This window comes from Typopeltis vanoorti, chromosome 23, assembly GCF_054136105.1.
Source record: "Typopeltis vanoorti isolate ZY-2024b chromosome 23, IOZ_Tvanoo_1.0, whole genome shotgun sequence".
Taxonomy (NCBI): domain Eukaryota; kingdom Metazoa; phylum Arthropoda; class Arachnida; order Uropygi; family Thelyphonidae; genus Typopeltis; species Typopeltis vanoorti.
In genome coordinates, this window is record NC_143571.1 from 62,817,553 (window position 1) to 62,831,372 (window position 13,820).

General features: G+C 34.1%; 1 protein-coding gene across 1 annotated transcript; it reads right to left on the reverse strand.

The window, feature by feature from the left end:
- Nucleotides 1-847: 847 nt before the first annotated feature.
- LOC150093907 (uncharacterized) lies at nucleotides 848-5,138 on the reverse strand. The gene is made up of 3 exons (XM_090413058.1): nucleotides 5,127-5,138; nucleotides 1,508-2,948; nucleotides 848-1,009 (listed from the first exon to the last, which is right to left on the reverse strand). Exons 1-2 carry the CDS (start codon nucleotides 5,136-5,138, stop codon nucleotides 1,524-1,526), a joined length of 1,437 nt encoding a protein of 478 aa, XP_090269184.1. The 3' UTR covers nucleotides 848-1,009; nucleotides 1,508-1,523.
- Between the last annotated feature and the right edge of the window lie 8,682 nt (nucleotides 5,139-13,820).

Below are 13,820 nucleotides of genomic sequence, written 5' to 3' on the forward strand. Positions count from 1 at the left end.
AATTGCGCTACGGAGGTGCTTAAAATATCCTTTATGAGTTTCACGTGCAATATTTTATATTTTGTCTGAAAAAATGACTCTTCCAAAATAGAAGATGAATTAAATAGTTTGAACTGTCTATTCCAAAAAATAATATTCCAAATTTTTGATCATGTTCATTGTCCATTATCGCCCATTTTTCCGAGTATTTGTGTTTCATAAAAAAAAATAGATATTAATAAAGTGTTCCATTATATTTGGTACTCATTTCTAGAAGCAATACCTCAAACGCATTAAGAAGACTGCTTCACTACTAAACAGAATTTAAGTGTGTGTAACATTAAATGATCCAATATGTCCACATGTTCCTTAATAAAATTCTTCTCGTTATTCTGTGACTAAACGTCGATTGCTTTGAGGAATGAAGTTCTCAATGCCTGCTTGCTCTTAGCATGTCTGATGCTGCTCAGGCATGCTAAGAGATCATCAAAAATAATAAATAAAAAGAAAACGAAAATTGGCCTCAAACCACCTTTTTCAATCGTATACGGGCTCCTGGCCACAGTCTGCCTTTTAAGTAGTTTCAAACCAAAGCAACTCAAAGAGTTATATTCCGATAAAGTCTCCGGTAAAATTCTAAGAATTTCAGTTTCAATTTATGTGGATATAAAAAGATTATGGATCATTAATATCCATATTATCGATTAAATAAATAAAACTGAACTGATTTTATTTTTAATATTTACAGGATTTTTTTCACTTGGAATATTCTTTACATTTCAAGGTTTCAGTGTTTTATATTGCATGTACTGGAATTAAATATATTTAAAAATGTGAATTCATCTAATGAAACATGCTACTCTTGTAACAAAATGTTTTATTTTTCTAGACTTCAGAATACAAGCAGAAGAGAAGTGTAGTCAGTTAGCAGACGATATAACAGAGAGAAACGGGCGAGTGCGCAGGAAAATAGAGCAGGCGAAATTCTGAAAGCGTCTAAATTCTTTCCTAAGAACTGCAAGGCAGTCACCTGAAAAATAAATAAATAAATAAATAATAGTAATAATAATGATAACCAAATAACATAATTTCATATTAGGGAGTATTGCTGAATTCGTGTGATTAATTATCGAAAAATTTAATAGTAAAAGTAAGAGTTTTTACTTTTAAGAATCTTTATCATTATAGTTCTTATTGTATACTCAGCGGCCACTTTATTAGGAACATTGGCAAAAGAGACATTATTATCAAGCATGTTATTCTCTTTTTACTTTATTTATTTATTTGTCTATAGCCTTCTTTATATTCTCTTTGCTTTTCAGTGATTTAAATTCATCAGTGACAGATAGCACGATGAACAGCCTGAATATGTCCAATCAACTGTCATTTAAAGATAAATATCCTTAATCATTACTGTGGAACATTAACTCAAGTATTTCTCATTCTTTCAATATTACTAACATAAATAACAATAATAAAAATAGGAAGTGAAATGATATATTAAATAATATATTTTAAAAAATCTTACTTTTCAGGAAGGATATTTACTTCTTCTTCTTGTCGTACCAATAACCTCCATAAGGATAAGCGTGGGTGTAATCATAATAACTAGTAGAAGGATAGCCGATGCCTGCTCCTTTGAGTCCTCCCAATCCGCCATAGCTGTAGCCATAGAGACTGTGATATGGGTAATAGTATCCGCTATCTCCGTACTTATAAAGACCTCCGTCGTGAAGAGATCCTCCTATATGCGCGCCGTAGTGTCCAAGAGTAGAGATCTTGTCTTTGTAAACGCCGTGGTGAGGAAAAGCAGAGCCATAACTGTATCCATAGAGACCGTGGTATGGATGGTATCCACCGTACGTTGCTTCGTAACCGCCATACAAACCGCCGGTATAGGGATAACCTTTAAGATGGCCAATGCCATAATATTGATCTTTAATGTAAGGCTTATGTCCATAAATGTGACTGGCATAATGAGGATAGGGCTTTACATAATCTTTATATTGACCATAGTGTCCTGCATAAGGATATCCCCCATATCCATAGCCGTAGATTGAAGATCCGTAATAGGGATAGCCTTTCCATTGGGTATGATCCTTCAGTCCACCATAAATGCCAGAATAAGGATATCCGGCTGCATAGAGTGGATAACCCTTATAGCCTATATCGTGGTCTTTATGCAAATGAGCTGCATAAGTAGGGTAGGGCTTTACATAATCCTTATATTGACCATAGTGTCCTGCATAAGGATATCCCCCATATCCATAACCATAGATTGAAGATCCATAATAGGGATAGCCTTTCCATTGGGTATGATCCTTCAGTCCACCATAAATGCCAGAATAAGGATATCCGGCTGCATAGAGTGGATAACCTTTATAGCCGTGATCGTAGCCTTTATGCAAATGAGCTGCATAAGTAGGGTAGGGCTTTACATAATCCTTATATTGACCATAGTGTCCTGCATAAGGATATCCCCCATATCCATAACCGTAGATTGAAGATCCATAATAGGGATAGCCTTTCCATTGGGTATGATCCTTCAGTCCACCATAAATTCCAGAATAAGGATATCCAGTTGCATAGCTGGATCCGTAAGTACCATAGAGTGGATAATCTTTATAGCCTAGATGATCGTGGCCTTTATGCAAATGGCCATAAGTAGGATGACCTTTTGTTCCAAGATAGCCATAAGCGTATGGATTGCTGTAACCTAAGCCATAAGCACCACTAGCATATCCAAGACCTAAACCATATGCATCATGACCATATCCAAGACCTAAGCTATAGGGACCGTACTTATGGCCCCAACCGTAACCGCCGTGTCCTAGGCCATATCCATGGTGTCCTAAGCCATATCCCTTAGCACCATACCAGCCATAAGATGGAATGCCATAGCTGTAATCATGGAGTACATCGGCTTCTGCTATGGTAAAAACCGCTAGCACTAAGAGAGCTAAAGCAACCTAGAAAAGAGATTAAAAAATAAGTAGCTAAGAATCTTATAAATGAGCAATGCATAGATTTTTGCAAAATAATCGATTAACTTTTATTATTATTATTATTAATATCTGATTTCAATATAAGAGCCTATTGCAGAAATTATTATTACTTATTAAAGCTTTTGCGTGTAAGAAGCACAACAATTATTAAAAGAAAATACACATCTATCATTATTTCATAAAATATAAACAGAATATTAGAATATGTCGAGCCTAAAAGGCGTCAGTCAGGCAAGTTTTGTTATTAATATGAAGGACATTTATCCATCGTTGTTGTAGTAAGACAGACTGATGCTCTCTGGTAAATTTTGAAACTATTCGAGTTACATTTCTAGACAGAAATGCTACAGCAACGATGAATAAATAATATACTTCAAATTAATAAGTAAAATATCTTTGCGTCTAAAACTTAAAAGAAAAAGCTTACGAGTGATCGGTAAGCATGTTACTGGAATAAAGGTTTCGTTAGTCTTCCAGTTGTGTTGAACTATGGATTCTCATCAGAGAACCACATTTTCTCCCTCCCGAAACGATGTTTCTGTCTACCCAATAGCTAGTCTGGTCGTAGCTTTACGGAAATAGATTTGAAATCATTCGTCCGGTGGTGTAAGGACTAATAAAATACAACTCTCTTCTCCCCACCCCAGACACACATCTTATTATCTTACCTCTTTTATTTATAAATTAAATTATTTATAAATTAGATTTATATTACACGTTTTGTAATACTGGCGCATGACAAAGGTTGCGTAATATTGAAAACGCAAACCAGCTTCCTGATTATATCATTAAAGTAGGGTTAAACGACTACAGCTTACTCTCTTTGAAGAATGACAAAATAAAAAAGGCATTAGGGAATTTTAATTGTACTCTCCTTTCACTAATTACTTAATTAACAATTATCATGACATTTCTTATCAAATGACTTGTTACCTATAAGATGTTGAAGCAAAATTACCACGCTTTCGTATTCTTTCAAGATTTCAATACCTTCCACCTTCCTCTCCTCCAAAAAAAATTATATAATCATGTTTTCAGGGATGAAATTACAATCATAGTATAATAAACGATATAAGAAAACTGCAATATTGTAAGAAACCACTTTGAATCGGGTTTGCTGCACCATAAAGACAAGTCAGAATTTACGAAAATGTCTTTGATTGTCAGTAAATGAATTTAAAAGAATGATTACAGTACAGTCCGGCTCCTTTTATTATGTTCAGATAATTAAATAATTTTTGTATCTCAGTGTATCTTAGTTAATCACATGTCATAAGTGCAAGCAGCCTTTAACTAACCTGAGCTTATCAATTCCTCGAAGAAAATTAATCGCTATAACACTTACTTTCGACTGTCGTTTGCTGTTTGGTCCATTTCTGAATCACCTGTTACAATATTTAAAATCGTATATAGCTATTCACAACTACAAAAGAGCCAGTTTATTTTCTTAATAGTGGTGTTTATTATACGGACCATGTAACTTTTCTTACAAAAGGTACATGTGTATACTTTTGATAACATCCATAACGCTAGATTAGCAAACGAAAGATCACTGTAGGTTCGATTTTAATTACCATCTATAGGAACTTTTTTCCTAGGCAATTTTAGCCAAACTCACTTAGGGCTCGTAATACGAGATTGGGGAGGGGGGGGGTGCAATAGTTTGTCGTACTCTCTCACTTTAAGTCTTTTAGTTACCGGTAGAGGTGAATTCAACAACTAGAAGACGACTGAGAAGGAATCGTTAATTGTCGATTTCAAAAAGTTCTGCCTGCAGAAACTTAGATACTTTTAGATAGATGCAGGGAATTTAGATGCATTTTTCAACTAGATTGACATTTATTCGAAAAAAAAAAAAAAAGAATTTAACCTAAGCAAACAAGATCCACGAAACGTTTTGCCTTAATAAACTGAAGCATGCAAGCCCAAATAAAATGTACTAATAATTTTAAGGCATTATTAATTAATTAATTAAGACATAATTAGGAAGTTAATGAAAGACTAAACACGCCAGATTTGATCGCCATTTATCCATACTAAGAAAAACAATAACAGCTTGCTACTGTATATATCAGCATCGTTTGCTGGGTCACTTACGAATTCTCCTCTAAAGAACAGATGTAGGAACTGAATACAACTTACCATGAGCTTCATTTCGAAGAGTACCGACTGCTGGGCAGCTTGAGCAACCAGAGCTCTGCGAATCTTTTATATAACATGCCGAGATATCCTTGACATTGTTTAATCTCGTCAATAATTTAAAACTTGAGTCACCTGTGATTCACTCGCATCCCACAAAATATCTCTTCCATTCATCTTTCAAGCTCGTATCCGGACAGTTTCCTGATATGTCAAGTGACAGCTTGCGACCTTAGTCCGAATACCCTGACCTCTGACCTCGAATATCACGGAAAGGCTACTCGTCCACACTCGGTTTCTGTAAATCTGAAATGTGTGTTGAATAACGAAATTTCGTATGGCATTGGAGTTCTCGGTGACATGGACAAATATTCTTAGAATTGTCAGAAATTAGGCCATTTATAATGCACAAGCAGTTTTGTTGCTTTCCAGTCTGCTTTTTAAATGATCTTGAACAAGTCTGAGGTAATGCACAATGAATATAAAGTCACAGTGACCTCTACATCGAGAGAGATTAAAAAAAAAAAAAAAAAAATTCAGGTGTCTTCAGAATTTTGAGTAAAGGTCAAATAACTGTTATCTCATAATTTTTCATTAATAGGACTCTTCTCATTAAAATGAAATCTTTAATTTGCCCATTCATAGGATTATTCTTATTGCAATAAAGTTTAGGGTTTTCGAGTTAAACTAAATTTTGTTTTAAACTACTTTATATGCGAAGTTTCATGTTTAAATTAAAATCTGTGAATTAGTTTACATTTGAAGAGTCAACAGTATAACATTTAATACTCAGAAATAGATTTTTTTCATATCTCTAAGAAGTTCATTCTTATCTGAGTGCTATTTTATAAAGATATAAACATATTTAAGAGGACTAAAGAAATAAAATTGACAGGCAGCATCTTATAGGGGAATAGAAGGCATTAGCGGAAGCACCTTATTGAAAAAAAATTTGTTGAAGTTATTATTATTATTATTTACATTTTGTATTTATATACATGACATTAATCAACCACCTCTTGGATGCAAGATCTTCCAGTATACTGGAAGATCTTGCATATTGGACTACATATTGGCTTGATCAATGATCTTCCGATCATTGATCAAGCCAATATGGAATCCGATATCAATCTGGTCACCAACTGGCTTAGAAGAGAAGAAATATCTTTGAAAAGTTTGAGAAGTGACATCTAGATGTCACTTCGCTCGGCAAGTTTTCTAAATAAGAAGCACAGAAAATGAATGTGTTTTTAGAATCTTAAAACGATATTAAAAACGCATTAAAATTTTTAAAAACATTGCTAAATACAGACATAATACTGTTTGTATTCAGCATACTGTTATTGTTATACTCGTACTGTTACTGAAGCTACAAGAAATAGAAATAAAAATTTATGAGAAAATTTAAAAGCAAACATTTATGCATTTCTATTTAGTTTTCTTTAATTGGATGTGAAATAGGGGGAGGGTCTGATAATTTGAGATACTTCTTTACAGAGACGAGAGGGACTCGAAAGTCCTGAAAAAGAATAAACAAAGCGTGACGTCATTTAAGACTTTACGTTTATGTACATTCTTAATGTATTTTATGTATATGTTGGCTTGCGTAACTTATCTTCGTTGTAATTTTCGTAATTTGACTCAGGAAATTCTTTCTTTTTTTTCTCTCTCCTTTTTTTCGTTTCACGTTTTCCTGAAAAGTTTTGCACTGGATGGATTCGGTACATGTGAGGGTTCATACACAAAACTGATTACATATGAATGCAGTCATATGAAATGCATGAACTGCGGTCTACTCAGGCGTAAATAAACTGTAGTGTAAGGCATGGTATATTGGAGGGGGAAAAAGTTGCCTTTTTTCTTACTTCATGAATAATTTACCGGCCAGTGTATAGCTCTCCAAGCAACAAACTGTGGGTTCGAATTCTGCTACATTCAATGAATTTTGTGAAAAGTCATGGCGGGAGATAAATTTGAAGATCCCCGCAACACTACATATGGAACGTTTTCAAGAGCAAGGATTATTCTAATCCTTAGCCTATGCAGGGTGATCAAGTACTGTAGGTTTACAGCCTCACGAGATTCGACTGATAAATAAGTAAAACTTGCACCCCGGATGAGATGTCATACAAACATGCAGCTCTTCTTTTTCATTGCACTGTCGTGGAAAAAATAATTATAGGAACTTTCATTTATTAAGAAATAAGCAAAATTCCTTTGGTACTAAATAGCATCATTTGTAGTTGAGTTCATGGCTACCAATGATTTTACGGGTAACAGGAATAAGTAAGACAGCTGCGCCATCTCCTGGCAAATGAAGTCCAATGATTGGCTGTTATTATTTATTACGGCAATCAGTGATAGGAAGATATGATTTGTTAAAACATACTGGCTGCAGAACGCATCTCTCTCTCTCTCTCTCTCTCTCTCTCTCTGTTTTACGTAGACCTACACCGTGCTATACAACCTTTTGAAACAAGATCCAATGGAATAGGTGGCTAATCCTTATTCTCACAATATCCGATGTCTATAGATCTAAAGTATTATGTCATGGGGGAGACCTTCGTCCAGCAGTGGACAGAACTAAACGGTTGAAGAAGAAGATGATGATTTCTTAATTGCATGTTATTAGGTTGGTTTCCTGAGATTTAAAAAAAATAAATAAAAATCCGAGTTTACGGAAGATAAAATCGTTCCGCTGCAATATGCGACCAGCTAACTCGTGCTAAGCTGAAAAGCCGTTAGCCCTTCGCATCGTAGATTGAATACGAACCGATTCTTTCCAGCCAAAGGACAAATGTCACGAATGTTCTGGCGACTCTGCTGTGATATGAGATGAGCACATAATTAACTTGCTCATTTGTTTCTGTGGTAATTTTAACTAATACTATCCTCTTATACTCTTCGTTCCCTATTACAAAAACTAGTACATTACAGACAACCCACGGTGCCATTTATTGTTCATTGAAAATTATCACACATTTTCCAATTTGTAGATCTCGCAATAATAGAAAATAATTCTGTTCACAACTGTTGGGATTGTACTGTTCCCATAGCAACTAGACGTTGCTACTGACATGACAAAATAGCCAGTATTTCATGATGCATTTACAGGCAAGGTATTGCAGAGCAGTGACCTGATGCGATACTTTTTTTTTTTTTTTGACACCCTTGTTCAAAATCAACTTATCCTTCAAATATTCTTGTGGTTTGAAAATATAATAATACGATAAAATAAGCGATGTTTCAGCGAATCAAAAGGCTAGTGTGTGTGGTATGTACACAGCACCTGATTTCGTCACATCAAGAGAGAGAGAGAACGCTTCTCATCAATAAAGAAGTCATTATTTTCTGTGATATTTTGTCTATCATTTGAAAGAACTTTTTGATAAAGAACATGTTTTTAGATTAGTCAACTTTCCTTGCAGTTTTTGAATAATAAAACACCTCAAGTGTGATTAGAGAAAATAAATCTTAAGTATGTGTTAAGCCTCATGTACGATATTCCAAATTTGTGTTCTGTTTCTATATATTATTATATGAGATTCTATCGCTTCGTTCGATGGACTCCCTGCTGGTAACGAAGATTTATGTGACACTTTACCCAACCTCGTGATCGATTATCATTTTCTATTCAAAAACCGAACCATTTCTTCTAGCAACATACGGCGCTAAGGATGAATTATTCATATTGGCCAACCCACCCCCCTCCATCTAGTGAAACGTTATTGTATTTCCTTTTGCCATTCAACTACTCATTTTCTTTCGTTATTCGGCCCCAAACAGAAACTACTCAATGACAAAAGTACTCGATAATATTCATCGAGCTGTCGCAACGGGTATAGGAAATAACTGGCAACGGCGTTCAGTGTCGGAAAGAGTTGAGCGTAATGCGTTGGATAAACATGATCGCTAACCAACTCCGGTTTGCTGTGTGTGTGTGTGTGTGCGTGTGTGTGGCTTTGAATGGTTTAAAGCCAGCCTTAAGTTAAGCATTTATGTAAGCTCCGATAGACGGCGCTATACAGGAATCGCTATTACTCAAAAGGCGACTGGACAATAAGCAAACTTCTGATGGATTGCTTGCATCCCCAATGTGATGGATTGGCAAAGACCAAGAGTCTCAAGGGGAAAAGAAAAAAAAAATGACGTTCACTTTTAAGACGGTGATAATCACTTTTTTGTCATAAAATGCCATCTTATATCTCAGTCCCTAGATGGATGAGGTAGCACTAGCGGTATTACACGCGCAAGAAATGAGTGAGAGGATCTGGTCACCGAACATCTTTGACAGCTTGTTATTGTACACTTTGGACAACCTGATCAGTATCCAAGACATCTCAAAGTCATGTAAGTCTTTTTTTTTCCTTCATAAAACGCAGCTGAAAAGTCGAGTTGAAAGCATTTTGAAACCAATTATGGTTCAAAATGCTGATCTTATAGCTAAATAAATGAATAAAAAACATTGATAATACGATAGTCATAACGTATACATTTGTATTCAGATTATTATAGTTATACAAATGTATACATATTTGACTTTCTTCATATGATTATTATTTTTTTAAAATTCGAATATAATCAAAATAATATTTTTTTTCCAGATAGAATGATGAAGACATGAATAATTTTGACTTCGGATTGGAAGCGGGAAGTTTCATAAAAAAATGCATTAATTTTTGGTTGTCGTCTAGATTATATATATAACTGGAGTATAGAGCAAAGAAGCATCAATTTGGCATAAATAAGATATTAAAATGGAGGATATTAAAGATCCATCCATATTTTATGGCCAAATATAGGAAGGAACTAAAATTTTCGATATTTATACGAGAGCTTACGAGAATGCAACCTTTGGCACTACAGTTACCTTAGTTTGTACTACTTAAAAGACACAAGCTCTGCTCTGCAGCCGAATATTTGTCTTTTATTAGTGCTTGAATTTCATTTCACTACCTAACAGACGTTGGTTCTCATCAGAGACCAGGAAGAAACCATAAAAAGGGCAAAAACTCTCTGTTCAATAATATTATACAATAATAATAATAATAATAATAATAATAATAATAATAATAATAATAATAATAATAATAATAATACCATAGCGATCCAACATTCTATTATATTCGACTAAGCACTAGAGTTACATTAAAGGATGAACATTTTGGGTTCTGGGTAGAGTTCGTGTCTTTTAAGGAGTGCAAATTAAGGCAGGTCCGATGCTGAAGGTCACATTCTAATAAGCTCTCGGGTAATTTCGAAATTTTAAGTTTCTTTTTATATTTGGCTATAAAATATGGATGGATCTATAATATTCTCCATTTTAATATATACGAATTCGTTTCTAAAGTCTCAATGAACAATTAAATACTTCTAAAACGTTTTCCTTATTAGGGATAAAAATTCCATTGTGTTTTGTCAGTGCGCAATTAATACAAGCCAAGACTGCGTAGGCTGCCAGCATAACGCAAGTTTGCATTTGTTCTTGAGAAAGAACAAAATGAGTTCGTTCATTTAGCATTGGTTTTTCATTGCTCTTAGCCTATCAATTGAATTGCCTTTTGGAATTTATTTAATTGTGTCGCGTACGTGGAATACCGCATCGTTAGCTTTCAAAATCTTCAAAGATTTATTGTTTAACGCTTTTCGGTGACATATGCGTTCTTTAAATCGAATCCCAGCATTAGTTTGAGAAACCTATATTTTATATTCTAACCTTTATAAGGCCATCAAAGTCAAATATTGCCAGTCTTCTGCACAGAAGTGTGTTCTGCTAAGCTTTTCCCCTCTATCTGATTACAAAATCAATAACGTACAGAAAAGAAAAATGAAAAAAAAAACGCATGGTGTGATTTGCTTGTCTTTGGGTACGAACTAGAGCGAACTTAATAGACAATGAATATTTCTACTTCTAGGTTAGGCTAAAAGGGGGGACTATTGTCGAATTGCCTCTTTACAACTATGAAAAAGGAGTTTGTGTGACAAGATTTCGTCGTAGGGAAGTTTAAGTTTATACATTTATGTTTCTGAAAAGTAGAATTTTCTCGTAGAATGCCTTAAAACTTTTGTGTATGTATCACTCCCCTTTTGTATAACTGTAGGCCCAAAACTACACCCTGAACAGCAAACTGACAGATAGCATTTTTATCACTAGAAATATTGACCAAATATCGAAACGTAATTAAGATATCTACTCGTTTTCTGCTGCCAATATTTTTGTGTTTTAATATTGATAACAGATACTGGAGGGGGAAAAACTTTGCGCAAAGAATTTATAAAGAACGGTATGCCATAATAAAAACTGTTTCAGATATGAACATCGATTTTATGTCGATGTGAATATACACAAAGATTTAACATTTTTATGTAGTTTTATCGAAAATGCATGGTTGGAAAAGCCTGAGGAATTTCTTTAGTAAGCCAAATGTCCCTTTATAATAAAAAAAAAGAAAAGAAAAGAAATAAAAGAATAAACCACAGTTGAGTTCGTCGCTTAATCGTTTTCTAAGATCAACTAGTTCTATGATACATTTAAATTGCCAAACGACATTTAGTCTTTTAGTGACGTCATGTTTGTTAATTGCAAATATTCGAATAGCAAAGTTTATAAAAAATAAACAGCCACTTTATGATTTATATTTAGAAGTTAATTTACAATTTATATTTAAGTTAATTTATAATTTATATTTAAATTACATTTTACATTAAAGAAACTGAATAACTGCAGTAAGGTTTGTATATTTTATTAAGCAAGAAGTGAAAAGCCACAGTCTAGTTCAATGCTTAATATCCCTTTCTAATATCAACCAGTTCTATGATACATTTAAATTGCCAAACGATATTTATCCTTGTAGTGACGTAATTAATTGAAAATATTCAAACAGCAAAGTTTATAAAGAATAAATAGTCATTTTATGATTTCATCATCACCATCATACGTATCAAGGATTTAAGCCTAGTGTGGCCTGTTCCGGCCTTAGAAGTCATCGTTGAATCGTTTAAGAGGACGTCCTGGTTTTCTTTTTCCTAATGGCTTGTACTTTAAGGCTTGTTTTGGTATAATCTTTCTGATTTATATGATTTATCATTTATGATTTTATGATTTATATTTAATTTACATTTTACATTAAAGAAACTGAATAATCGCACAAAGGTAAATATTGTATTACGTGAATAAATTATCACATTAACTTCTTAGTGCATATTTAAAACGAATATCTAAATATTGTGCAAACGATATACTGGTTAAAACTAATAATTAAACAGTATGAATGGAAATTTAAAAGAATTAACTGTAATGTTAGCACATTGATTACAATAAACAGTATGATATTTTCTCAACTAATTGATTAGCAAAGAATAATGACTCAGAAGTTATGAATTGCGTTCGTAGTAATACAGGACACTAAGGGGATATCCATTTATGATAGACAGACGCTGATGATGATTAAGTGATAAACTGCTTCCATATAGTGAATGGAGGATTATTGGCTGGAGAAAGAGCGTCCTACTGAAATAACAAAAACTGCGAACTTGGTCCATTTAATAACCACCCTTCATCCCTTGGCTATGGATCGTATTGATTTCTATATTTTCTTCTTCAGATATAACAAGAATGTCAAAGTGTGCTTGGCTAGACGGAGAATTACAGAGGTTACGGGGATACCCTGTCACCGAACAGGGAGAGAAAGCCATTTAATAAGAGTTCCAAACAAAGTAATCACGTTATTTTGGTTTATGCCAAAGAACCTGATTTCGATTAAGCTGTTTAAGACTCCAGGTGACAGACGGGAGCTCAACTAAGAAGAAATGATCACACAAGATTTCATTTACAAGAAATGGGGTGATTGAGGGAATTATGAAAGTGGATGCTAGTCGGAATTTCGGCTCGATGCGTATTATCCATCACGGCTTGCTTTCGCACAGCCAGAAGACAGGATACGAACATCATTTGTCGCCCCTCCTTAAGTGCTTTTTCTGATGAAGGAAGCCATCTGGCTGGCCTTGGAAGATAGCATCACAAAGTGAGTTTAACGCCGGACCTGTCGTCTGTTACACACTTATGACGAAAGTCTACGTGTACTCGCCACTAAGACGCCTTTCTATATACAGCTGCACATGGAGATTAGAATTTAAAGCCACAATCTGCCAGTCTCCCAACTTGAAGTACATTGCCGGTCGTAGAATAAAGTTAACTTCCTCACCATTAAACGAGATGCATCATTCTCTTCTACTCCGTCGAAACTGGTTTCTGGTCACTACATTTGCGGAAGGAAGTGCTTCCGAAAGATTAATTTTTCCAAGTGATAATTTTTTTTTTTTTTGAGTTCTCGAGAGTTTACCAAAAAATATCCATTTAGTCGTTTGAATAATACTAGTAAAGTAATTGATATAAATTACTTTTGAACTTTTTTTCTTTTAAGCAAGAAAAAAAAAGTTTCGTGAGTTGTTAAAAAATTTAAAGTTAGTTATTGCTCGAGATGCTAATTAGCGTTAATTATTAGCGCCCATTTTTAATTTTTTAAGCACTCCTTTTTCTTTTAGTTATCAATTTTAATTGAAATATTAATCCTCATTTTCACTCATTATAATTTTAAAAATTCTTCCCACCGAACAATGTAATTACTGCCATTAAAATCTCGGCGAAAAATTTCTTGTCCTAATGGCGTTTAATTAATGAACCACCAAGAAAGCTTT